The sequence below is a fragment of the Metopolophium dirhodum genome, chromosome 7, assembly GCF_019925205.1.
Source record: "Metopolophium dirhodum isolate CAU chromosome 7, ASM1992520v1, whole genome shotgun sequence".
In the NCBI taxonomy this organism is placed as follows: domain Eukaryota; kingdom Metazoa; phylum Arthropoda; class Insecta; order Hemiptera; family Aphididae; genus Metopolophium; species Metopolophium dirhodum.
In genome coordinates this window covers 37,992,306-38,019,953 of record NC_083566.1, presented here as the reverse complement: position 1 = coordinate 38,019,953, position 27,648 = coordinate 37,992,306, and the positions used below count along the sequence as shown (strand labels likewise).

At 29.8% G+C, this 27,648-nt stretch overlaps 1 protein-coding gene across 1 annotated transcript in view; it reads left to right on the top strand.

Moving 5' to 3' along the window:
• The window catches only part of LOC132948391 (neurotrimin-like), a 191,783-nt gene that overhangs the window by 123,966 nt on the left and 40,169 nt on the right, over positions 1-27,648 (top strand). Inside the window, exons 5-6 of the mRNA XM_061018830.1 lie at positions 6,645-6,773; positions 8,036-8,173. Coding sequence (XP_060874813.1) covers positions 6,645-6,773; positions 8,036-8,173 — 267 coding nt within the window. The remainder of the gene's footprint in view (positions 1-6,644; positions 6,774-8,035; positions 8,174-27,648) is intronic.

Here is a 27,648-nt window from a genome sequence, read left to right as displayed (position 1 = left end):
TTATACTTGATTAATTAATGAGGGTGTTTTTAATTTTTTTCTCAAGATTGGTGCTTTTTGATTGACAATAAACAAGTATTTTATGATAAATAAAACTCATCACTTCCGCAAAGACCAGAGTAAAATTATACTATGAGTTGATATTGCAACACCATTGCTGTGATCAGACCAAATCGTACATAATATATCAAATGATATACAAATTCGGGGTCCAGCCAATCCAGTTAACACTTAACCAATTTAAGCTTCCCAATAGATACCCATTGTGTAATTAGTAGTGCTCCATAGTATTTTACTAACATACAATTACACAAAGATCTACAAATTTTAAATTATATGACTGTTAATTACCTTGCCAAACTTCATTACAAACCATTCCGAATTAATCGCAAACACGAACCCATTAATTAAAAAATATGACCCCTATTTATATTCTTCATTAAGCGGTAACCCTCCTCGCTAGTGACAATGGAACTGGAATCGAGATTCATATTAAACGAATAAATAAATAATTATGAGTTATATTACCAATAGGTAACTTTTTCATGCAACGCCACTCAAGAATCTTACAATATTTACTATGACTACCACATGGTTGAACATATTTATCAATACACTATACATGTTTATCGATGTCTAGGTGAAAAAAAAATAGAAGATTTGTGACAAAAATAAAATTATTGTACAGCTATAGTGTTCTCGTCCAAAATACATATTTACCTATAACGTTGATATAACGGATATTATGGAGAAATTGGTAAAATTATGTAACTTAACTTAATAGTCATGTTCGTAAATATAATTAAAACAGACTTTATGACATATGGTTGTGTGGAATAAAATTCATTATTATTATAGACATAATAATTATAAATTTCAGTATTTAAAACTTTTAATTTTATATTAATACGAGGAAATGGCAAATTAATTATTTCTAATGATGTTTTTATTAGGTTTTATTATGTTGTTTTTTAATAACTGCAGTAAAGCGTAGTAAATTTAACAAATTACATTGATACTGGCTCTGAACTTGTATGCTGTGACAATTGTTATAGGATATACAGTAATCATTTAATTGGTATACATAACGAGAAATGTTTGTTTAAAACATTAATTCAAAATATGTTATGTTGATGCAATATTTCAATATTTGACTCATAGCCATTAGATATCATGATAGTGAAATGAAATGCATTTTGTACTCATAAATAATTTTCATACTACCTATATGTTATGTTCTGATCGAGTTCATGACGGTTATAGAATTTCTTATATGTTTTTTTTATGTCAAAGCTTATAATAATATCATATCAATAAACATAGATTTCTAATGTATTTTACGCTATAGCAAAAAAAATAAATAAAAAAAATAATATTATAATGAAGGAGTTCGGCACTAAGCAGTAAGCATTTATCACCGTCACGTAGGTCGTAATAAAACGTTTATACATGGTACGATGTAATTAAAACGCTAAAATTTATAGATGAGAAAAATTTCAATTTCCGAGAAATTTGCGCTAGTCTGAACTTTCAATGCGTATTAATAAATAAAAAAATTATGACTTTAGTTTTCAATACCTTTTTTTGGGCACAAAAAACATAAAAAAAATCACCATCATAAAATATTAGATTTTTCAAAACTATATTTACTACGTTAAAATAAATTTTTGGAAAACACATGATGGAAAATCCGAGTGGACCACAATTAAAAAACTACACACTGCTGTATACCATATTTTGTTATTAATTATTGTTTACACGTCTTAACTCACAGCGTACCCCACTAAAGACAAATTAATACACCAACACTAATAATAATAAAAAAATTAAGGAATAAAACGTCAACGATGGTTCAATCGTTTGCAACAGCCGGCCCCGCAAACGCCGTGGTATACGATGTAATGGAGCAACACGTATATCTATATAAACAACTACATAATAATATTATTATATAGCCATGTATATATATTGTTATATTTTCGACGAGAGGCAATAATGGCGGGCGCGGCTTTCGATTGTCAATCAAACGGGTGGAAAAAAATGAAAAAAAAAGAGAGATGGTCGGCTTTTTACGTGCGACGGGGTCAAGTATCAGCTCTCCCGTCGAGTGGCTCTAACGAGGGTGCAGCAGAGGTTGCCGCCGTCGCATCTTCGCTGTCGGTGTCGTCAAAGTCCGTTACTAGTATTCATATACCTACATTTATATATATTATATGAGGCGCCTTGTCACCGCCGTCGACCCGTCAAACAGAAATACTATACGCTCGTCTAATAATAATATGACAGTTTATTAATTCAATAAGTTTGAACTCAAACCAGTCAGACACCGTCCACGAATGAATCATGACAACAATAATTATTACAATTATTACTAGAACAATTAGGTATTGTGTGTAGTGAATGACTTCAGATTCAGTACAATATGTGCGCGCAATGCCGTCACCAAGAGAGTAAATCCGTAAATGGTTGTACACATCCCTAAACGTTTATCATTTGGGCAAATGGAACGTGAATGAAAGTACCAACATAATAAATATAAAGATATACCTATGTATCACGAAAATAACCACAAGATAGTGGTATTAGGTTTGTTTACACATGTTTTTTAAAACGTAACACTAATTACACATGTAAGTTGGCCTCGTATGCGATAAAAAAAATAATACGTTTTTTCTTTGCACAATAAAACTATAAAATATTATTACTTTTATTTATAAGTATAGACGTAGGCGGTACAGTTTTAAATACAAAAATATAATATCTATCTAGAGTATTAAATATTAATATTGAATTAGAAACGTAGTTGTTCAAAAAATGTATTTAAGTTTTGTGGATGAATTAAATTAATTAAGTAGGTATCTATAGTTAGGAATTAAATATTAATGTATAACAACTTAATCGAGGAAGAATAGAGTTGTTAAAAGTTCTCAACTACTTGCTCTGATTCAACATTATAACTAATGCACCGATGAACACTTTTTAATGATAGTCCAGAAACAATGGTCCCAAGTCAAATTTCTCAAATACGCTATGTTGCACAATTTTTATCACTAGTAGGCATATACTAGAATAGTACCTAACTGGTTAACAAATTTATATGGTATACCTACGTTTATAGATAATATTATAGTTAACAATCGATTACTACTATGTTAATAGGTACTCCACAATAGTAGTTATGAACACGTTTAAAAAATGAATTTAGATGTGTTATTCAAATGTTTTACAAGCATATTCAAATTTTAACCATTTCGATTTCTACTTATCTATGTAATATTATAACTTTGACAAAATACAAAAATAATACGTTGAAACTATCGGTAAGTTCAAACGCTTAAACCAAACTATTTACTGCGGGACGGTCGTGTATACAGTGAGAGCTATTCTTAAGTGCGTGTGTGTGTGTGCGTGTAGGAAAAATAGTGTGTCGCCCGTGAACATACATTTAAATTTCGTTAGTCTGACTTTTAAATTTTAATACGACACGGTCGATAGACGTATATTCTCCCCCGAATGGACGTATTGTTTATACAATACACATTATAAAAAATATATACGTTGCAGTTTCGAACAAGTCTGACAATATGGTAATTATTACCATACGATAGCATTTTGAAGTTAGAGCGCTCGCGTGGCCGTTTGTTTAGGATTAAGAAAACGGAGAATGTGTACAATAGTGCATCAGGTATTACCCTTTTACTTGACTAAAGACTTGTAATGGTCACCGTCGAAGGTGGCCTCGTTATTTTGTAACTGAACTATTCTCTAGTGTTTGCTATACGCTTCACTATACACACATATTATTAATATATAGTCCCCGAGCTCTTATATTATTATTCTCTACGGACTGCGTAGCCAAAAATTAATATGCAGCTATATTTGTTTTTTATCTGTTACGACTACAACAACAACTGTAGTATAGTATGTATAGTACCTTCAAGTCCGGATTAAGGGGAGGGGGCAGAAGGGGCCATCCACAACGGATATCAAACAATAGTGGGCCCTTATAGCGGATAGTACGTTTTTTTATTAAATCAGAAATATTTTAATAAAATACATAATTAACGTTTACTTGGTATATAGGCCATATTTCTATAATATATCGATAATATGTTATTATTATTATTTTCATGCTATCGTAATGTCGTCTATTTTTAGCAGGGTGATAATTGGTAAGGAAATGGGATTTATATTTTATAGGAATACCCGAGTACGGTGAATACCGTCGATTACAAATTTACTACGGTTCAAACATTATTACTAGGTGTCTAGGTATTATAGATTTAGCTTATATATAAATAATAAAGCTATTTTAGATTCTAAGTGGAACGATAAATGTATTGATTTTACAATGATGTGTTTTTTTATTTTTTTTTGTATCTGTCATCACTCATCATGGTTTGGAGCAGTAAAACTGCTTTGATTTTCGTCAACAGTATCTTGTTTGATGGGATAGTGAATATAGTTGGTGCATTCAGGAGGTCAAATTTTAAAATTCCCAATAGTTTTCAAAATCGACGGGAAAAACAACATAAAGATTAAGGAAAAACGTGATTTTTTACGCAAAATTGGTTTTCCACAAAATCGATTTTGGTTTTTGGTGTAACTCTAAAACAAATGAACTATACTATATACATGAAATTTTTACTGGTTGTTTATATTTGCATTTTATATACATGATAATATTTTCAAAATATTTTGATTTGTTTTGAACTGTGTAGGAACATTTTCAGTTTCCAATTGTATTAGTCTTTTTTTCAACGAATGTCAATAAAACTTTATTTGTTGGCTAAAAAAGCTTGAAAATTTAAAACAAGGTTCCACGTAAATAGGTTATATATAAATTGCTTTATTCACAATAATATCATCAAATATACTTGGTAATATCATAGGCTGACTGATCGTTTTCACTCAGAATCGTTTTTTTTTATACAATGATATTATATCATTGAATTCAAATTTAACACCATCTATTACAGTGACCCACGTGTAACCTACTGTACAGCAGAGCGACATCCACTTACCCACTTTTTTATGTTAACTTTTTTATATTACCTAGAATAATGAACGCATTCATACAATAATATTTGTAATTGTTTAAACACTTACATTTTATAAAAAAGTATTTAAATAATGAAATATAATATACCTATAAAGTAAAAAAAAAATTGATCTCTGAAATATATTTATTTGTGGGTCACCAATATTTTGATTATGTTTATGGGCCCCTAAAATGGTTTGGCCCCAAGCCCTGCAAAGTTATCTTATTCCTGGTTTGAGTACCTTTAAAATTAAAAATACGTATAAGTAACACTTAAAAAAACAATTTTAATTAAATTATTTACAGTTTTATTAAGTTAATATTGTCAACCTTTATCACCTTTTCTTTAACACCAGGTGATTATCTATCATTTCATTCAAAGTTAACCCGCCGTCAAAACCCACTTATTAATCGACTCTCCTCCCGCACAATTCTCGATGAACCCCAGAGACATCACTAGGTCCTGGTCAGTGTTCGGATTAGATAAGTAGTTTTTTATCTAGATAAAAAAAGATACAATTTTTTTTTAAATGGGTTTTAAATTTAGGTATATTTTAGTTGGGCACTAGGAACATAATAATAATAATAATAATAATAATGATATAAATAAAAATAATTACATTATTTATGAACCATAAACTTGGTTTGAGAATCTGTATAAATATTTAAATGCGTTTGTACAATTTCGCGATTTTTATCAATAAAAAATGTATCTAGATGAGTAAAAAAATTATCTAAAATGAACGTTTAGATACCTTGTAACTATTTATCTAGATAAGATAAAAGATGAACAAATAATTATCTAGATAAGTCCGAACACTGGTCCTGGCATAGAGATTTACTAATTTAATCTGCCTGTGTGGTTGTGTGGTATATACTACTGAGAGCCTTCACAATTCAGTTATTTCTGACACTTAATACATGTAAATATGTACCTAACCAAAATTCTTGATTGTACTCTTATATTGTAGTCTTACAATAATTATTTTTTTTATATTGAAGAAAAGTTTAACTGGCGCTGTGCTTTCTTTATCAAGTGCAAGTTGGATTGAGATTGCTGGATTGCTATAAAGACTTTTCGTGTTTCGGCGTAGTTTAGGCATTTATAATATAAATATTGTGTTGCCACATTATAATCTAATACTTTTAATACTGTGTTTTACGATGACCAAGATATTTCGACTTATCTTTTAAGTTGTATTAGTAATAATGTTATTTTCAATATAGGCATAGCTTATTAACACAGTTTTAAATTAATAACATGGTACTTATCATCAATCTACAACATAAGAATAACGAGTATACGTTTTTGAAAAGTTATAAGATTATAAAATATTTTGTAGGTTGATGATTCGTTACTTTAATTTGGTTTTAAACATCAAACCACATCCACGCTATAAGCACACATATATTTAATGCTCAGGTTTAAATCATTGTACACGACGTCATTGACCATTGTACACCTCAGATGCCCTCCGTATGATAACCTGACCAAACATAGAATAATAGAGTTATACTCGTTTAAGACCAAAAAGTCATGCGTATAACATACAATTGTAAAGATATTATAAACGTTATCGTTTCGTGTGTTTATTTGTTACAGTGCACAGCGTCGAAGGGCCAGTTCTGAATCTGACACGGATCAGTCGCTCTCACATGGGAGCGTATCTGTGCATAGCGTCAAACGGGGTACCGCCATCGGTCAGCAAACGGATTATGCTGGTGGTGAACTGTGAGTAAAGTCGATGTATTACATTTCATAACAGCTTTATAATAATAATAATAATAATATTCGCCCCGTGTGTTTCCACTGTATGCCATTGTTTTGTGTAGCCCAAAAAATAATACAAAATAAACAGGGTATTTATAAGGATTTATAATAGCTACGGTAGGTAGCTATAATATTACTGTTATTTCATATTTAAAAAATATTTATCAGCTTTGACAAAATAATATATTAAATGCTTGTATTTTTAAAAGATTCTGAACAAAATAAGTTTTATATTACATTTTATCATCTTTTTATATTTACTATTTACATATTTTACATTTTTCAAATGTTTAAGCTGTATTTATAGACTATTCAGATATTTTTAATGTTTTAAACTTTTTATTACATATTATTAAATAATAACATATACAAATTAAAGTATAATAATATGTGTATGGGGCTCATAGACTTGAAAACTATTGAACCAATTAGCGGCAAAATTGTTCACACATATTCATCAATGAGTAGTCTTTGCTTCGTTTTTTCAATCCTATTATAGGGTGCTATTTGGGTGGCTCACATTTAGATTATTATTTGACTCACGAAAATCTGATCATTTTTTATATATATATGTACTATGTAGGGTTGCCAAATTGGTTAGGTAGGTGTAGAACATTGTTTTAAAAAAATGGAAGGTATAGCTTTGCGTTGCAATGGGGTTCTTTTGAAAAAAAAAAAATATTTAATTAATTGTTTGCAATTAAAGTGCTAAAAAAAAGGCAAAGTTCAGGGAGTAATTCAAACCACGTTTAAAAATATTCCAAGTGTCATATTATATACTATTTGCCACAGGCGGATCGCCCATCTCGTTGGAATTAGTTCACAAAGTGAGCTACACCGATAACGACTTACCGTGAAGTGAGTTACACAGTAAAACCAAGATACAGTGATATATATTTCCGTATATTATGTTTGACCATTTATTCATTAGTAAAGTTGAACTAAGCCCCCTCTCACCCCCAAAATATTTCATTAGCCCCCTCCAAAAAATACAGTTTTTTTTAGTTGTGTGGGAGAAAAAAAACCAACGACTTACATTGATGTTAAAAATGTTAGACCCTTCTGGATTTCCAACTATGATTATACGGCTGGTACCTATATATATATTATATTTAAATATTTTATGTTCTTAAATACTGAATAAGAAATATAAATCGAAGCCATAGTAATAAATAATAATATTATAATACCGTATTAAACTCACCGTCTACGTGTGTCCACAGTCCCGCCGATGATATGGATTCAAAACCAGCTGATCGGAGCATTCATTGGCCAATCACTGACTCTCGAGTGTTTGTCCGAAGCGCATCCCAAGTCGATCAACTATTGGACCCGAGAGGCCGGCGAGATCATTGCTCACGGTAAGCAGAACACGTCCGGAGAATAAACGCCGCCGCCGATGGGAAAAGTCGAATACGACCCTGGTGCGGGTGGTGGGTGGCAAAAAAAAAACGAACGAACGATGACGGTGGTATCTGTACAGACGTTGCATGGGTGGAAGGACGGGTTAACGAGCTGAAAATTCAGCAGGATTTTTTATGATTCGACGGCAATAAACGGGTGGCAGGCGGCGGTGGCGGTACCAAAGTTTTTCTCTCCGTTTTAATAGGGATACACTCAGACCCCATATATATATAAACACACACACACATACACTTTCTGTATACACGTATATAGGTGTATATATGTATTTTTTCAAATCCCCAAAACGCACATCGTCGCGCATTTCGAGTTGGACAACGACGACGACGTGTTTCATTTGGAATTTTTACCATACGTGCAGTGTTTATGTTTTATTTTTATTATTATTTTTTTTTTGATTGCTTCTTTACTATATAATATTAAGCACATATGTTAATAAGACTAGAAAACGCGTGGCGGACGCGTGTCCATTACACACTCCCTGGAAATGTACTTACGTGTGAAGGTATTAAAATCGTGGCGACGCAGTTTCCTGTCATAGTCAACTTTCCTCCAACCGCCACAACCCTACAACCTACTCCTACTTTTCAACTTCTAATTGGCGCGTGTCTGTTCTCAAATTTCCTAAGCTATAAATCCTTACTGGCTACAGCGTGTCTAATACCGAGGATAATAATATATTTAATTTGACCATCGACGCCAACGCGTAATTTTGTGCTTGATACAAAATATAATATGTGGTTATATTTTTGCAATGACGCACTTACATTATCCGCAGACTTTTTGTCGACTTTGGTTTTGAAACACAACTTTCAAAACGAAACACTCAGACGAATATCGGAATACTTAAATATCAATAGTTTCGTAATTTATTGTACGGGTAACTCAATTTAAGACTCGTTTAAAATAACTGTGGCACTCGCGACATGTAGCTAGGTCGTACTCACGAGCAAGTTATTGCGGGTAAAGTTAGTATACTCCTAACCAGAGTATGTAATAAGATTAATTCGTGTGTCAGAATGATGTAATAACAAATTGGAATAAAAATAAATAAATGCACTTCAAATTTTTTTTTTTAAATGCATTTTTAATACATTTCATTTCGAATGAATAAATTAAATTTTGAAAAGCGGATGCATAACATTCTAAATTGTCTATGAAATAATACGCTCGATGGTTATTTATAAATTTCAGAAATGACAGACATTCCAATGCGAATTAATTATGCAAACATAAGTTTAGTATACTATGGTCTTATTGTTGGTAACTATAGTGATTAACTGATTTAATAATGTGGTTAATGTATATTTTCAAATATGAATTTATGGGTATGTACATAAAAATAGCTTATATCGTCAAACCGATATAAAGATTTAATCTCTTAAATATAGTCGTGAAACTGGAATATTTCGAATTATTTTAAACATACATTTTTATACCTTTAAACAAATCAGTGGGTGTAATTTTTGATCTTTTATTCGTGATAACAATACCTACCTACACAACAATTAATGTAAAAATTCCTCATGTTGATATCTTTAGTAGGTATTATTATTGAACAATAATATGGATTATTATTTTTTAAATACCAGAAATACAGAAATCATTATTTTAAAAATATTAATACGAGTAGGTATACATATATTAAGCTGTTATAATTATTGTTCGTATAAAACTACAGCTGTCGGTCAGTGTAGTTTCTTTGTTTTATTATCAGATCATAACATCAATCAATAAATATATTTTTTATGTTTAAAGTTACATAGCATGCTAACCATCTATGTATACCAACAACCAACCTATACTAATATTTTGATTTCTACACACATAACATGTATAATAATATATTACGAAATATCTGGAGTATACCTACCTAATTATATAACCTGAATACCTATTTCGTGTTTTGTTTGTACGTTTTTAATGTTTATTTCGAGTGAATTTAGTTAATACAAAACAGTAGAAAGGGTTAATGTTGTGTAACATAAGCATAATTATTCGATTTTAGATTCATATAAGATTATGCGTGATTATGTACAAATAGTTGAAATTACTATTTTCTGTATGTTATTGTAATACATATTTATTACAATATATTATTATGGGTAGTGTATGATTTACCTCATAAATTGGAACAGTGTGAAATATTTTAACTTGAATATTGTTTTGTGGCAATAGCTAGGCTTAACAGACCAATTTGAACTATGGGCAATGTTTGAATGTATTAATGTACATAAATAAAAATTAGCATAAACTTAATATAGGGCGTTAATGCAATAGTCACCATTTCAACTTTTAGATATCATATATTTTGTACACATTTTTTTTTATAATTTATGACAAAATTAATTTATTACTTATATGATAAAGTCAAAAATGTTTGAAGTTAGTTTACAACATTTATGATGATATTAATCATAATGTATACTTCGTTTTTCGAATGTTTTTATCAAAATTATATCAACCATTAAAGTTAAATTTATATTATAATAACAATACAGTTTGATTCGGTATGAAAATCTTGTTTCATCATTAGCAGGTACATTGGTACCCAATACCTATATTTCTGATTTAAAAATGTAATTCATAAAATAAAAATAAAAAAAAAGTCTAGAATTATGAAGTAGGGTCATTGGACGCTCCCCCCCTTCAATCATGCCGTCCAGTCCTGTATACTTGTACCCCTCCCATATAACCTATTGAATACATTTTATTACAGATTGTATATAATATATATATAGGTATTCTTGTTTGTATTCTAAAAAGAAAATAGAAAAAAAATTATATGCCATATAGCATAGAACGTACTGAGTATATAGAGTAAGTTTATTAAAACCTTTCAGCAAAAACATATTATTTCAAAATTAAACTTGTTATGTTACTTTTTTATTCTCAAATATTTAGTTTTATGCTCAAACCCTATGGCCTAGACTCTAGAGTTTAATTTTTTTTTCGAATGGGCACTATAACATAAAATTTTTTATTTTTGTTGATTTAATTTGAATCTAAATAGCTAAATAAGTATAATTTTTACAGTTATCTCATAATAAAAAAATAAACGATTTTACAATATTTACCAAATTTGCTTATATCTTATATTTCAATATTACCTATATCTAGATAGACATAGGTAATATTGAAATTGGAACGACCTAGACATTCATACTAGATGTATTATAAGGTTTAAAATAAATACAATATTGGTGGATACCTACATTTTAAAATTATGTAGTGAAATTCTATCGTAGATTTTATTGATTGGTGACTTATGTTTTTAGCGACTCATTTGTCCAAGTTCATTTTAATTGAAATTATTTTATTTATTTATTCACCTAAAAGTTACTTTTATTACTTTTATACCTCAATAAAACAATCCATTTATAAAAATTGATCTATAAAAAATTAGTAAGGTTTATTTTTTCGATTCCCATATTATAGGTACTGTTTATGCAAACCGTTTTGTAACGTGTTATAATGTATTGTTTGATGATCATGACATAAAATATATTGTTCTAATAACTTTTAGAATTTACAGCGGCATAGAGATACTGGAAAACAGTTTATATTATATAGGTCTTATAATATATTATGTTTAGCGTTACCATTTAGTATTACAATTATTTGACACCGAAATAGGTAATAACCGTGATAAGGATCCAACACTGCGTGACACGAAACGATTACCTACGTGATAACTGCAGAACGCGATATCGTACATGATATTATTATTATATTATAATATTATAGTCAACTACGTGTACAACATCCGTATTGGCTATTTCCCAGTTTCACAAATCAACGTATCGTGAATTTTCGATTACACAGTGTTTGAATGTACTCGTGCCCTCCTCGAGGTGGTTGCGTCGACTGCTCGCCCGTCAGATTATCATTTGTCTGACTCCGAAATATGATATATAGGTACTAAGCCCTGCGCGTGATAATCAAAAAAGAAATAAAAATATAAAATAATAATAAGAAGTTTTAACGATGATCGTATATTGTACAATACAGGTCAATAATACGTTTAATACGAACGTTTTTTTTTAGGTTCCCAGAATGGATTGGCTTGGACAAAATAATTTTGTATTGGATAATGGTACCATTATAGATATTACAATCAAAAGATCAACCAACACATAGATAGTATCTAGCTGACAAATCTATATTGCAAAAAATCGTATCACTCTGTAATTTATCATCCTTCTACTATTATAATATTATATCAATACAATTTTGAGGAATTATATTCTATTTAGACCATTACTGATTCTAATTTATTGATATATTTCGATAAAAATCTATGTTTTTGTAGGTATTAGCTACTTATATGTGTATTTCAATTGCATCAAAGCAACTTTAGGGATATACCGTATACCCTATTAATGTACGTAGTGATTAACTATATAATATTTATCAAAACTCGAGAGGTTGTTTATTTTAATTATGATATGTGTGACCACCTCGTCAATCAATAATATGATCAAAAGCCAAAATGATTTATTGTTATTCGAAATTAAAATTCTTTTAGGCATAACTTTAAAAGTTTAAACTTCTTACTTCTAATTTGGCAGTATTTTAGTTTATACGATGACATGTGGACTACGCCACTCAATAATTGTGTACCTACTTATAAATGTTTTTTGTATTTTTTTAAAGTACATAATAAAAAAAATGAACTCTTTAATTCGGGAAAAATTTAAAAAGTGATGCTTCGTTCAATAAGTAAAAAAGGGAGATTCTATTAAAATTGTTGTATACCTCTTAATATTATTATTATATTGATTGTAATAACAATTTAAATAAACTTTGATATTACGTTTATATAACATCCTGCCATTGTCATATTTCTATTACATTAACCCATATATTTTGTCGTTCTGATTACCTAGATGGCAATAATTTAATTTTTTTGTTTACTTATCATAATTACTAATATAAACTACAAAAATTATCTTACACTCCTACTCGATTTTTTTCAGTAACTTGTCTTCGATCACATTTTAACTTTTAAAAGTGTATAATGATTACCTCATGCATAACCTATATGGGCTATATGTAAGTAGTTCATAACCTTTTCGTTTTTTACCTAAATCTATTTTTTCATTCTATAAGTTACAAAGTGTTTTTACATAACGTGTTAGTACTTACTTATTATAGTTGGTACTTACAATAGACGAAACATGACTTTACTATTGATATACTATAAAGCCATCTTAAATGCATTTTAAATATTTCTGTTTTCATATCAATGGTAAATTATTTTTAGTTTGAAAAATTGTGATTTAAATTGGTCTGGTGCTTTTCCGTCTTTATTTTCGAAATTATCACCGTGGATCTAAAATGTGATTGTTGAGCCAATCAATTATTATGAGTTATTCAGTAAATATATATGGTTAGGATTGCGATCATTACAAAAGTTGTAAATATAGTACAGTTACCTAACCACACGCGCACTCACCACACTACACAACATCCCTATCCTTTTCGTATAATAATGTAAAATTAAACAAAACCTAAAATTATTCTGATATTTCTTTAGTTTATTTTTTGATTTTGTCGATATGATATTTGTAAATTTACGTGATCATTTCAATAACAACAGTTGGTAGTATTTAGCAGAATGTTAGATTCTGTAATTACGTTCGATGATTTGTTTTTCTACATTTCTAAAAGAGCCTAAAATGTATAAATCAAAACTATGAGACTAGCCAAGTGATAAAAACATAAGGGTATGCAATATTTCAATGCATGCTCTTAAATAGTAATTATAGAGTTCTGAGTTAGTTTATTTGTACAATTCGTGGACTCAGTAGCTAAACAGCCGATAAATGATTGTTTAAATAATCGCAGAGAAGATCTGGCAATACTCCAAAAAATCAATTTATATTACAAAGACAATTAATAGTTCAATAGATCTTCAACATCTTAATGATTTTTATCAAGATTATGTCGACGGTTACGATGAATTAGTGACCAAAGTCAACTTTTGAGTTTTGGCACATATTTTCGTTAAATATAATATATAACTTGCATGCGTTATTGTTATTATAATGTAAATTTAATTTGTTCTACATAGGTACACATCGATCAGTTTGTTCAGTATTAATGTATTATACGAATTACATAATAGATACAGTTTAAAAACTGACAATAGTACAGAACTTACGATTTCTATCATGATATTGAGTATTTGAGTTGTAAGTTATGAACGGATCCAATGAATGCATTGGTTTTACAATGATGTAATTATGTGGTTTTTTTATTATTATTTATATCAGTCATAGCTTTTAGAGCAGTAAAAATGCTTAAATATGTAACATGGAGGGTGGTTTCTGGTAGCTTTAATATAATAGCTCATAAATTTGAGGGGTTAAAGGTGAAAAATTCCTATAGTAGTTATCAAAATAATCGTAAAAATACGGAAAAATGAGAATAATATTCTGACTATCAACAAAATAAAAGATTTGGTTTTTTTGTTGTAAAGAAAAAAATACATTAATAATCATAGTTAGGTTCATTCATTTTTACCAAATATTTTTATTAGCATTTTATGAACATGATATAATTTCGGGTATTTTTGTGTTATTTATAGACATTTTAAATTGTTGACTTATGCTGCAAAATTATTACAAAATTCTTCATAATATGTTTTGGGCAGTTATAAAATATAGAAAAACATCGTTATATTTTTATTATAAGCATTCAATGTTCAAATTTTTAAAAAATTTCATCAAAATCAAATGAATGTGTAAATTATTTTGTACTTAAAAATATTGAAAATTTAAATTTTTATAACTAAGGCCTGAAAATAAACAACAAGGTTCCTCTTAAGCACCAAAAATACTATTGTACAATTTCTTTTATAGACCAAGTTTAACATTTTACGAAATTGTACATCTACCTACGAGTATTTAATCGAATAATAACGATTTTTCATCTAATGGTTTTATTGTAATTCACAAAATATTAACTGTAGCAACTTATAACAGTTAAGACATACCACAGTTATTTTAATTTATCATAGTTTTCTAATAATAGAATAATAAATCATAAAAATTTCGTTTGAAATAGAAACGTTCCATACATATATATTAATATATTATGTCATTTCTCGTACATTTTCAAGATTTTCGATTTATCACTGAATTAAAATTTAACACATCCATGATCCATTACAGCGACCTGCTTATCAATGACGCGTTCATTTATAACCTACGCTTACAGTGGATTGAGTTTCCCTGGTTTTTATTAATATTTTTTTTTTTTAAGGAAACAGTTAGTAAAAATGTTATATATTTTTTGTATTTAAAATAAGTATACCTAGTAACAATTATAATATAATGGGTTAGGTACAGAAAAACACCCATTGATGTTTGCGACTTTATTTATAATATATTTTTCATTATGACAATAGTAATGGTTTCGTAATATTATTCTTGGAAAAAGTCAGTTGCGCCATTGATACACCCACACATCCACCCAGCCACCCACCCACACACAATCACACACGAAGTGCATACCCACACATTCACACACACACATACATGTTTATATATAATTTATACACACAGTGGTTGTGATTGTGTAGTTGTTATAATATTATTGCTGTTATAAGGCTTAATTAGCGATCAAGACCGATAAACAGTGGTTTCGGCGTGCAAAGACGTCGACGCGATGACGGAATGGGAATACAAGAGGCATACCTATACAGCTATTTAGCGTAACCACTGAATGGCACGGTGGAAACGCAGTGCCATGAAATAATACGCGGGGTGGACTTAAATAATTACATCACACCGCGTAATGGGCCGAAATACTCGTAAAGTTTACAAATTACTTTGCCCCGCAACCGAATGTTCGTAAAGTATAGGGTTTTCCGAATATTTATTTATTTATTTTCTGTTTTCTGTTTTTTTTTTCGATTAGATTTACAAATAAGGGTCTCTAATCGTATCGTGAAACAACGGGGAATCTGCACCTTCCACCCTAACGTTGCACTACCGCGGCGGAGGTACAGTGTAATTGGCTCGCGTGATTTTGGCTGTTACACCGACTGTGCGTGACTGGTGCATAGTAGTAAACAGGATTGTAAAAAAAAAAAAAAAACAGTATATAAACTCTACTCGTGGAAACTTTTTCACAGTGTAAATTTTCGAGATATTTCGATATGCTGAAATAGTATTATTTGAGTACAAACAGGGAAGGAAAAATTATTACTATTATACAGCTCTATATTATATTATATTATACATTACACTATTGCGGTGGTTGTGGTGATGGCAGCGACGAGTTTCGTTTGGCCCTTATTTTTTACAAACATCAAACTAAGAAGCGTATTGATGTATTATACATATTTAAATTTGTGTAATATATTATTTTCATGTTTCTGTTGCACTCGTTTGTTTGTGATTAGATTTAATTTATGTTTATGTATAGCAGACGAGTATATTTTGAAATTTTCTCCGTCATAAATCCTTCGCCTAATGATTTAAAACCTATTTTATCTGCTCTTTGAAGTCTGTTGTCTCTGATGAATGTTTGAAATTAAAAAAAAGGATCGTTGGCGTGCAAAAAATAAAAGAAAAGAAAAACTAATTACTCTTTCCATCGTTTTAATTAAAGATATACTTCTGGAAGAGACTCTTTGATTAAACATCTAGAGTTTTCCAGATTGGCCTTCATGTTTTTTTTTTAGTGTAAAACAAATAGTCTGCTTTTCAGATAATAAACAGAGTCTAGAACTGTTGATTATAGTTAAATACAAAACAAAAATTTGTCGTTTATTCCACTAAATAAATATTCTAAACGTATTAAATGTATAAATATTTGTAGATGTTTGTATGTCCTTCTAATTTTTGTAAAAATGTATTCGTAGGCACTACATTTATTTTGTTAAGTGGTTTATATTTTTGTTTTTCAAATTTTTCTCCAACTTCAGACTTTTTTTCAATTTCAATTTTAGGATTTTTTAAATGGTTGTTCTTATAGGTCTATATATTAATTTGCACTAATCAGTTAGTTTTTATGAGTAATAATTACTTACAATGTTTTCTGTTTCCATTGTGGTCCCAGAATTTAAATTATAACAAATTATTTACCTATATTGTTTTATCATAATTTGTTGAAAATTATAATAAATTATGACTATGAAGTTTTTAATTATAATATCTAATATTTACAATAATTTTTTTTTGATTTAACGAAACATAATTCATTCTCAACTAGACATTAACTGAATTTATACAATCAAAGTATATATTTCATTCATAGCTCGTAATGTTAAACAATCATGTATGCCTTTACAATACCTACTAATTTAAAATTTGAGGTAAAACCACAAAAAATACCACATAAAACAAATGCGAAATATTTGATTGAACTGATCAATATTTATCAGTGATTATAAACTTTTATAAACGTTAGTAAAATTAATTCAATAATTAAATTGATTGTTATTACTTATTATCATCATGACTAAATATCTATCCATCTATCTATTTATCTATCTATATACCTTCCTATATATATATATTATTTAGTCATGGTTATTGTTATGTTTTTAGAAGTACCTATATTTAAATCCTTTCATTTCTATACAATTACCTACCTACTTCGAATAGCTATTTTCTTACCACGATGTTTGTTGTTTGAGAAACCAATTAAAATCGCACTTGGAAGTTGTAGGCGATGTGTGCACATGTAACATGGTTAAGTTGTTGTCGAAAACATGTTACTCGGGCGTTTCACAAAACTGACTCAAACGTTAAAAGGGTCTAAAGAAGGGTTAACCGTATTTGAGACAACGCATTTGACACGATTTAATTTACAAACCAGGCAGCGGTTACCAGCCAATGGTCCTCGGCTGAAGTAGTCTACTACCCAAAATATATCCTTTGTCGTATAGGTGGTCGTATATAAATGCGAATACTCCGTAAGTGGGGCAATTAAGTGTTTCAGAATCATACTTCAAAATGTCTATCTTATCCTTTGATCCATCTACCGTTGTGTAATTTTGTTATGACATTATCCATATGGCAGCAAATCGTTTCTATTTCGCTGACGCATATTGAATAGGTAATTAAAACGTCAATGGAAATTGCTGATTAATAACGTCACATTGAGCGTATCTCAATTAACTTCGTCTACGTTATTTAAATAACACGAGTAAAAATATATCAACTAATATATAGAATTTAAAAAATACTGTTAATCATATTTAATATAATATGTATTATTCATTTTGTAATCAATTCGTAAACTATGATATTACCTATGTTGTTGGTTTCCCATTGATTAATATTTTAATCAGTTATTCAGTTTTTAATTTCCACTGTTAAGTTACTTCTTATTCTGTCTGTACCTACACGTTGAAATATTTAATCCTATTATAATATCATACATTCAAACGGAACAATCGTAAATATCGTCCTATTGTTGTATAGAGCTGTTACCATCGATTACAGTTTCAATAAAACATTAAATCAGTTTATAACTAACGTGGATTATCTGCTAACCTGTAAAAATCAAATAAAAATACACTTGTACTACAAGACATTTCTCAGTTATATTACGTAGTGTAAGAATTTAATCAGCAACGAAATTCTGAAGAACTTAAGCTGTAAATACATATCATATTATATTATACGTATCGATGATAATTGAAATATTATCTGCTGACCTCGTATCAATTTTCTGTCTGTTTGAAGGAAACGGTTTTATTTAATTTAGGTACGGTACTTGCCTGTAAACAATGCGCTAGTATAGGCACCCAACCAGTAATTTCGTATTTTACCGACTTACTGCTGAACAGTAAACACAGCTGCAATGTAGAATCGCATATTCCGTAGATTTTTACACCCCATCACCACTGAAAAACTAATCCCTGTGTAAATATGTTTGTTCATAAAATATTCTTTGAAAGTGTATGTTTTAAAGTTATTATTCGCCATGTGTATTCCCACTCTTATGGTATATTATAATATTATTATTATCATGTGCTTGTACAATTACGGTTGTTGGTACATGCTGATGTTGGTAAAAATACTGTACGCACATATCCGTCATAATACTGTCTTCTTTAGAATCTGTTTGAGATATTGTTAAGATATAAATAAGAAAAAGTTTGATGTACTTACGTAATGTCTATGCAAAACAAAAACTTGTTTAAACGTATTTTAATACGTGAGAACATATCCACATGTATAATATAAGATAATGGCAGTGAACAAAAATGTTGATAAATAAACAACAATGGAAAGGAATTAAATCGTATAAATGTTTTTCCGGTACCTGAAGTTATAAGTTATTAAATTCGGATACCATGAAAATTAAATTTAGAAATGTAAAACACTTCATTTTTTTGGTGAACTTCCTGACCCAACCGGACGTACCTTAGTAATATTGATAATAATATCGTATACTAACATATAAATTAGGTATTTTAATAATACATTTATTAATAAGTAATAAATGCAGCTTCAGGTATTGATAAATTAGTTAGTCGGTTCTTTTTGTGAAGTAAGAATATTATTTTTTTACATTTTGTCTTTTATGTTCATACAAATGATGTAATACAATTTGGTTTCTTTTTAAATTATGGTTGTTCACGTTGTGAACATGTTGAGGTACACCTTTGGCTTGCTCGTCATGTGTATGATAAGTGTAAAATAACAAAATTATTTGACGTAAGTAATTTATAGTAGTATATTATTCTTTCAAAATACAAGGAAAAATGGGTTTCTATTATATTCTATTGTATTTGATGTTAAAAATGCATAATATGAGTAAGTGGAGAGTCATTTAATTCCGTTTTTTGTGGAATCAGATATACATTTTAACATATCGATTTATATTCTAACGCCGTAGTTTAGTAATTTATTTGAAAAAACGTCAATTTTTTACGAGAATTTTTTTTTAGAAAACTCCTGTATAGACCAGTCCGCGTTTGGAATTTATAACTATCCAATTTACTTTATTCCGTTTTAAAAAAAAAATCACTGACTCATTTTTCATTTTACATGATAAAATGGCAATAGGTATGCGCAAGTTTCTTAAGCCTGTGATCGAACGGTGGTTAATTTTAAATGCTTAGATAGTTACATCGTAAAAATCTCTAAAAAAAAATTACAAAATCTACATTAATAATGAACGGTGATGATATTTTTATCTTTCGTTGGTAAGTTTTTTGACAGCATGGTTGGTGTTTGATTGTCACCAGTGTCGTTTGCACTTTGTGTTCAATGTTCAACAGTCACTATATACATTTGTATGTCGTGTATTTATTGTCACATAATATATTTGTTTAGAAACAAGTAGGATACGCTTGTTTGATCGACAATCATTATAACAAAAAGGTGACAAGTGGGTACCGCTCTGCTGTACAGTAGTCGTCGAGTATATCGTTGTAATGGATGTGTTATTATATTTGAATTCATTGATAAATTATTGTATACGAAAAACGATTCTGAGCGGAGACGTTGTGTCATCCTAGAATACTTGTATAAATAATCAAATTTAAAAGTCAGAATAAAATGTTATAAAAATGGAAAATATCTCATGGCTATAATTAGCTTAACTTACTATCTGGTGAAGTTTTTTTTTTTGATAGAGGTAGAAAAAATGATAGGGAAACTCCTATTAAAATTTCTAATGTTATAGCTATATGAAAAGAAAAACTTTTATGAATTTCTATCTGAAAATTAATTTACAGCATAAGAAAAATTATCATGGCTATAAATAACTCAAAATGGTTAATAGTTTGAACATTTTACCATATAGGTATGGATAATGTTAATATAAATATTTGGTGAACATTTCAAGAGTCTAAGGTTATTCGTTTTTGAATTATAGCAAAATAATCAAAAATCAATAATGACAATTCGCTAATTTACTATTGAAAATCCAATATTGTACAATTTCAAATTTAAAAGCTCATAAAAAATTAATGTTCCTTCCCGGTAATTTTTTTTTTCTTTTAGGTAGGAACATTTTTCTAGGGAATCTTCTATTAAAATGTTTAATGCTAGCTAAAAATATTTATGAATTTCTAATAAATACATAGTTTGAACATTTTTGAAATGTTGATGAATCTTTTCAAAATTTTAACTTAAAATATATATAAAAAATAATTGTGCTTATGTATATTTCATATTTTTTAACTTCCATTAATGAAACTTATTATAAACCTTGCATTCAATTTTCAAGCTTTTTTACTCGGTGAAAACGTGTTTATTGATAAAAATTTAAAAATGTTTACAAAATTCGAAAATTTTCTCAATTCTATAATTAGCTCACTATCTTATTTTGAAAATATTTTATTTATGGAAAATGCTAGTATAACAATTAGGTACTATAAACCGAAACCTTTTAAATAAGTATATTCCCCCTAAATTAAAAAAAAATTGTCAGGTGCAGCGAAAACATTATTGCAAAACTATGCACCATAATAATAACCTATTAGAGTTACACTTATTTTACAGTATAATTAACGACGTGTCTACGATTTCATACTTTAATCTCGATTTCGTGATTGCTTAGATGCTGACAATAAATAATTGTCCCACCTCATTCCACATAAGTATTCTAACTTTTATACAATAAATAACCATACACGAATGCCATTAATGTATAAACCTAGTAGGTACCTATAAGAGCGTAAGCAAAAAGCTGATTCCGTGGTCCATATCTGCAATAATTGTATTACTGTTGTTTATCGGTCACTGCGAGTGCTCAATCATTGCGAGTACTTATAGTTATTGGGATCTTTTCTCCATCGATGTCATATTGACCATATTGACATCGATGGTGCGAAGAAAAATTAATTCATTGACCACTCGGCAGAGTTTTTAGAAAACTTTGGTTTAATTGTTATTTCTTTACCACCAACATTCGATCCCTTACAGTGGCATTACCTCTTCTTCAACTAAAATTATAGATCAAGTTTCAATGAAAAAATAAAAGTAAATATATTGCCAAGTACAGTAGTTGGTGTTGTAACAGTTTATAAGGTTATATTTTTTTTATTAACTTTTCCACAAAAATTTAACCCCTCAGCATTACATAATGTACCATACATTAGGTTGCCAATGACGAAGGTGGTGGAGGCGTCGGTGCGGTTATGTGACAAATGACGTCCTACATTCAAAATATGGTTATTATTGGGGAGCGGATTTAAATGCTCTAATAAACAAGAAACAGGCATTTAAAAATACAATTAAATGCACTTATATAAAATAAGTTAAAAATTCCTTTAAAAAATGCATTAAAAATCTTTATTTCGCGCGATTAATTGATACGTGCCCGAAGATAGGGACGCGTTCAATTAATAGTGTGTAACCTACATTTTAAAAATTGAATAATGAATTCTTTTTTGTTTAGGAGGAAATTAAAAAAATGCTCTAAAAATAATAAAAATTCTATAAATGCAAAATAAAAGTTTTTTTTTTTAATTAACTGATAATATATGAAACAAATTCCGAGCTAGGGAAGCATTGTTCTATGACATTCAGAAAAAAAATGAAATTTGCATTGAGATCCTCTCCCTAGTTATTATAATATATTATAATAAAACATAAAAGAAAATGGGCATCATCCACTTATTCCTGGGCAATAATTGGTTAAATATTTAAAGGAATGTTAAAAAGTTAAATTTTCTAATTCACTTAATAACTTAACTAGGTAGTTGATTTATCCATAGTCACTAGTTAGGTACAAGTTTTTTTCTGTTAATTAAATATTTTACACGTTAAGGGGATTCCATACCGTGATTTTCAGTTTTTGTCTAACACATGCGCGACATAGGATTTAAGACGGATTCTTTGCCAAACATATCAATTGATCTAATGAAGTGATGAGAATTCTGAAAACAGATTTGAATTCGTTGTCAAGTCTACTTGAAATCGACTTTCCTACAATTTTGATTTTTTGATTTAGCTACTCCAAAAATTGAAATACAAAAATGTTTAAATGTTCTTTTTTAATATGACGTTTTCTGGAATTTGGGGGATAATATCAAAAATGTGGCAAAGTCGATTTCAAGTAGACTTGACAAGGAATTCAAATCTGTTTTGAGAATTCTTATCGCTTCAATAGATCAATTGGAATGTTTGGCAAAAAACACATCTAAAATACTATGTCGCGCGTGTATTAGACAAAAACAGAAAATCACGGTATCGAATCCCCTCAAGTTAAAATCATGTTTATACATATTTACGACCGTAGTTAAAACTTATACATTTTTATTTTAGCTTAACGCCGTAATAATACGGTAGTACCTAAGTAGCCAGTAGTTCGTAGGTATATACTATATACAAACAAAATACTTTTTTTGTATCCAGATAATTTTATATCTATATTAACCCTTTTAGTGTTAAATATTTTACTGTTCGTTAACTATAATAAGTTATAGCTTCATGTTCTTAACGTTGTCTTAACTTAACTAACTAGAGTTAATTGTTTTCGTTAACTCTTCAAACTTTAGAAAAATCTATATTTGTTTTCAAAACTACTGAACTACGCGTTACAGAGTAAGGTTAAATTTAGAATGCCTGAAATACGCATTTTAAGTTTTTATTTTTATTTGCACATTAAATATGTAAACAAGCATTAGTAAAAATTAAACCATTAAGTATTCTAATAAAATTACACACCTTCAATTGTGAACGCTTAATTAGTATAATCGCAATGAAACTTACTAGAAACTATAACGCTTATAAATTATAATATTGGTTCCATGTCATAGTTTCACGGGAAAAATGTGACAGCATTTTCTTGACGTAGACATACCAGCTCACACATCAAACGTGCGTTACAAATATATCGCATAATATAAACGATCGTATATAAATATACAACATCGCGTGTATATTCATCTCGGGTTCCGGGGGCGCGTCATTTGCACCGCGTTTACCCCGGCCATTATTCGCATCTCTCCCCTCGGCCCACCGGACCGTGTTAAATCCCTGCAGCAGAAACAGCAGCCAGCAACAGTCCGCGAATCTCTTCTGGTTCAGACGTCGCCGCCGCATCCTCGTCGTACGCGTTTCTACCCGATTTGCCGTACACATAAATACACCACGTCGCTCTGCCTCGCTCGCCCTTTTCACCCGATTTTTGGCACCATCCAGACAAGGTCTCGAACGCCGAACACCGGGATGACGGGTTCACCCTATCTTAGTCCGGAGTCCCAGTCGATAATATACCCGAGCGCGCGTGTGTGTGTGTGTGTGTGTGTGTGTGTTTGAGTGTGTATCGCCACATTATTGTATCGCAAATCCGATCTACCGGAGCAGTGTAGTGTGAGTAGCCGTCGACGAGACTTCGTCTGGACGGTCGAATATTATATTAAATTATATCACAGTAATAGGAATTGCGTAGATTAATATTAAACAATATATATATATATATATGTGAGCGTTTGTGTGTGTGTGTGTGTGTGTGTGTATGTGACGTCACCCGAGGGACTATTAGACACCGCGACAACATGACGTCGTTGACACCGGGATTGCAGTATTTTCAACTAAAAAGGACATTACTCGATTATTTTTCTCTTCGCTGTTAAGTGCATTTGTATCGTTAAATACTTTATTCCATTGGTTGGTTTTTTTATGTGTGTGTTTGCGTGTGTGTGTTTAAAGAGATTTCACACAATTGCGTTGTTGTAAAATGTTTAGTTTTCGAAACTAAAATATTTCTAAAAATATTGCAAGTATTTACCATTTGTCGAAAACGCAGAGAAAGAATAGTATTTTATTCGTGAATATGAATGTAATACTAGTCTAATATACCACTCTATAACAGAATTATTAATGTTTTCAATTACTTATATTTTCTATCTCTGCAAATGTAATAAAGGTTGTAAACATTTCATTTCTTTTTCTTATTCTTTCGTTCGATTAAATTATAGTGTTACGATAATATCAAAATTTAAAATAAGTAGGTATACCTTAAAAATGTAATTAAATATTATATCGGATACCGATACGAGTAAATAGATTTTCTAAAATAATATTTTTTATTTTCCAACAGTATTAATATTTTTTCTTTCATGTTAGAACAAATCGTTTGATTCTGTTTGTTTCCAAAAGTAAACCATTAAAATATAACCTTTCACGGGTAGTATAATAATTACAGTATAAGGGGCCGGTATACCGATAGTATAGTTACGCCTTGTGTAGAAAGGGATATTTTTATTTTACTAAGGAATTCGATTACATAATACAAATTGAATATTAAAAAAAAAGTCAATTTTTATAATCATTTAAATTGTTGATGAGTTCAGTGGAGTGGCACTGGGTATTAGTAACCAGTGCGTACCCAGAAAAATGCAGTATACCTAATACAACTCGAGCATCTAAACTTTGTATGTAGGTAGGTATTGAAATTTAAATTTCTAAAAAAAAATTATTATATTTAAAAGTATTAAATGAAACAGTGACCTTATTTCACGTAAAAAATAATATTTTGAAAATCACAAAAGTGCGCACAACAGCGGTGCAAGTGTATATACTGTATGTAACGTTTTTGCTATTATTTACGGGCGAGTGTCGTGTGCATCGTACGATAATATAATATAGCTGAGGTATCATCCACATGTTTAATACTCCATATAATAATATATTAATTATTATGATTGTACCTATATGGATATATGACGTGTCAGTGTTGTGCGCATACACCTACCTATGACGTGTTCTTGTCGTATTTAATTATGAAATTATCTCGTCGTTTACGTCAACCACCCTGCAAATGCAAAATGCATAATATACAATGCAAATACGATCATATCGCCTACCTATAATATGATATTATACCTAACCAGCAATATCGTTTTGGCATTGTACGCGTACAAGCTCTAATTGCGAGTCATCGTTCGGGTTAGATGTGTTTGGATTTGCTCGGCAGCAGTCATGCACTCATACATATTCGTACGCTCGGTGTGTGCCAAACGTCGTGCATAATTCAAATCCCCCCACCCCCGCGAAGCTGATTTCAGTACCTATACGCCATATCTGCAAGTCATACACATCCGTATAATATATTATTATCATAATAATAATAATAATATATGTACTATACGCTATACATACACACCACTTCTGATGCAGCAGTGAGAAGATGCATTTCGAAACTTACTCGTTTCGATGAAACGTATATACGCGCCGCATAAACGTTGTTCGGTATGTATACGGTAAGGTGTATTATACACGTGTATAAAGTATATTATTATTGTACCCGTAGATAATATTATAATATTATAATACCTTCTTGTCCGCGATCGTCCGATAAACCATGAAGAATATTATTCATGAACGTGCAGTGGTGTTTGTACCTATATTATATTATGTGCACTGCAGCAGCACCGTCTTTGCGCCACTCCATATAATACCATGTAATGTACGATAACATAATACGGAAACTCGATATGGCTATCCTATTATTTATAAGCGTTTAAAGTTTAAACAGGACTAATGAAACAGTGGGCATGGGTATTGCGCAAAAATCGTGATTCGTATTGTAGGTAGGTACACTCATCATGGTATCCGCTCATGCATGCTTAAAATGTATATGAACGAAAAAACAAACTATAGGTATTGGCTTGCAATTCAATACAAACATAAATATTTTTGGTAAAGTGTTACGTTTCAAAATGTGGGATAGTAAATATTTTATTATCGTGCAGACAGTATAAAATACGAACAAAATAATTACTGCAATACTAATCGGTTAATAATAAAATAATAATACAAAATAATATATTTGTACTCGTACTTAATACAACGTGAGCAAGCACTTTTTGTCGTACTCAAAATAAAAATAAAATATACGGAGAAAACGATTGTAGCACGACTCGCACATTATAATAATATTATGCTAACCTGCAGTATCATGAAGGTGTGCGAAAATAGTATTCGTCATGTAATTACACATCTCGCTGTTTAATTAATTATGTAGATATATCGGTATAATATTATTTTTATAATGTCGGGTTATACGCAGTTTGGACTAGGGGGCGAACGATAAAAAGGGTAAAAATATATATGTCGCCTATGAATTTAAAAATTCTGAATTGGAAAATGTTACATGTGCGTGCGCAGTGAATAAAAAATGTATACACAGTATTATAATATGGACGTATCGTCGTCGATATGCGAAGTAGCTTGAGTTGAACGGTATACAATATATAGGTATACAAGATGTACTGTATTAAATAATAATAATACCTGTATATCGAAAAATCGGTTAAAAATTTAAATTATGTCTAATTTTTAAAAACCTTTCTATAATTACATATTAGGTATGTATATGTATGTTTTATATTCAAACGATCCGTGAGTGAATTCTTAATGATTTCTTTATCGCAAACTTGTTCATAGGTATATAACTTTTTTTTTATTATTATTTATTTATTGCATAA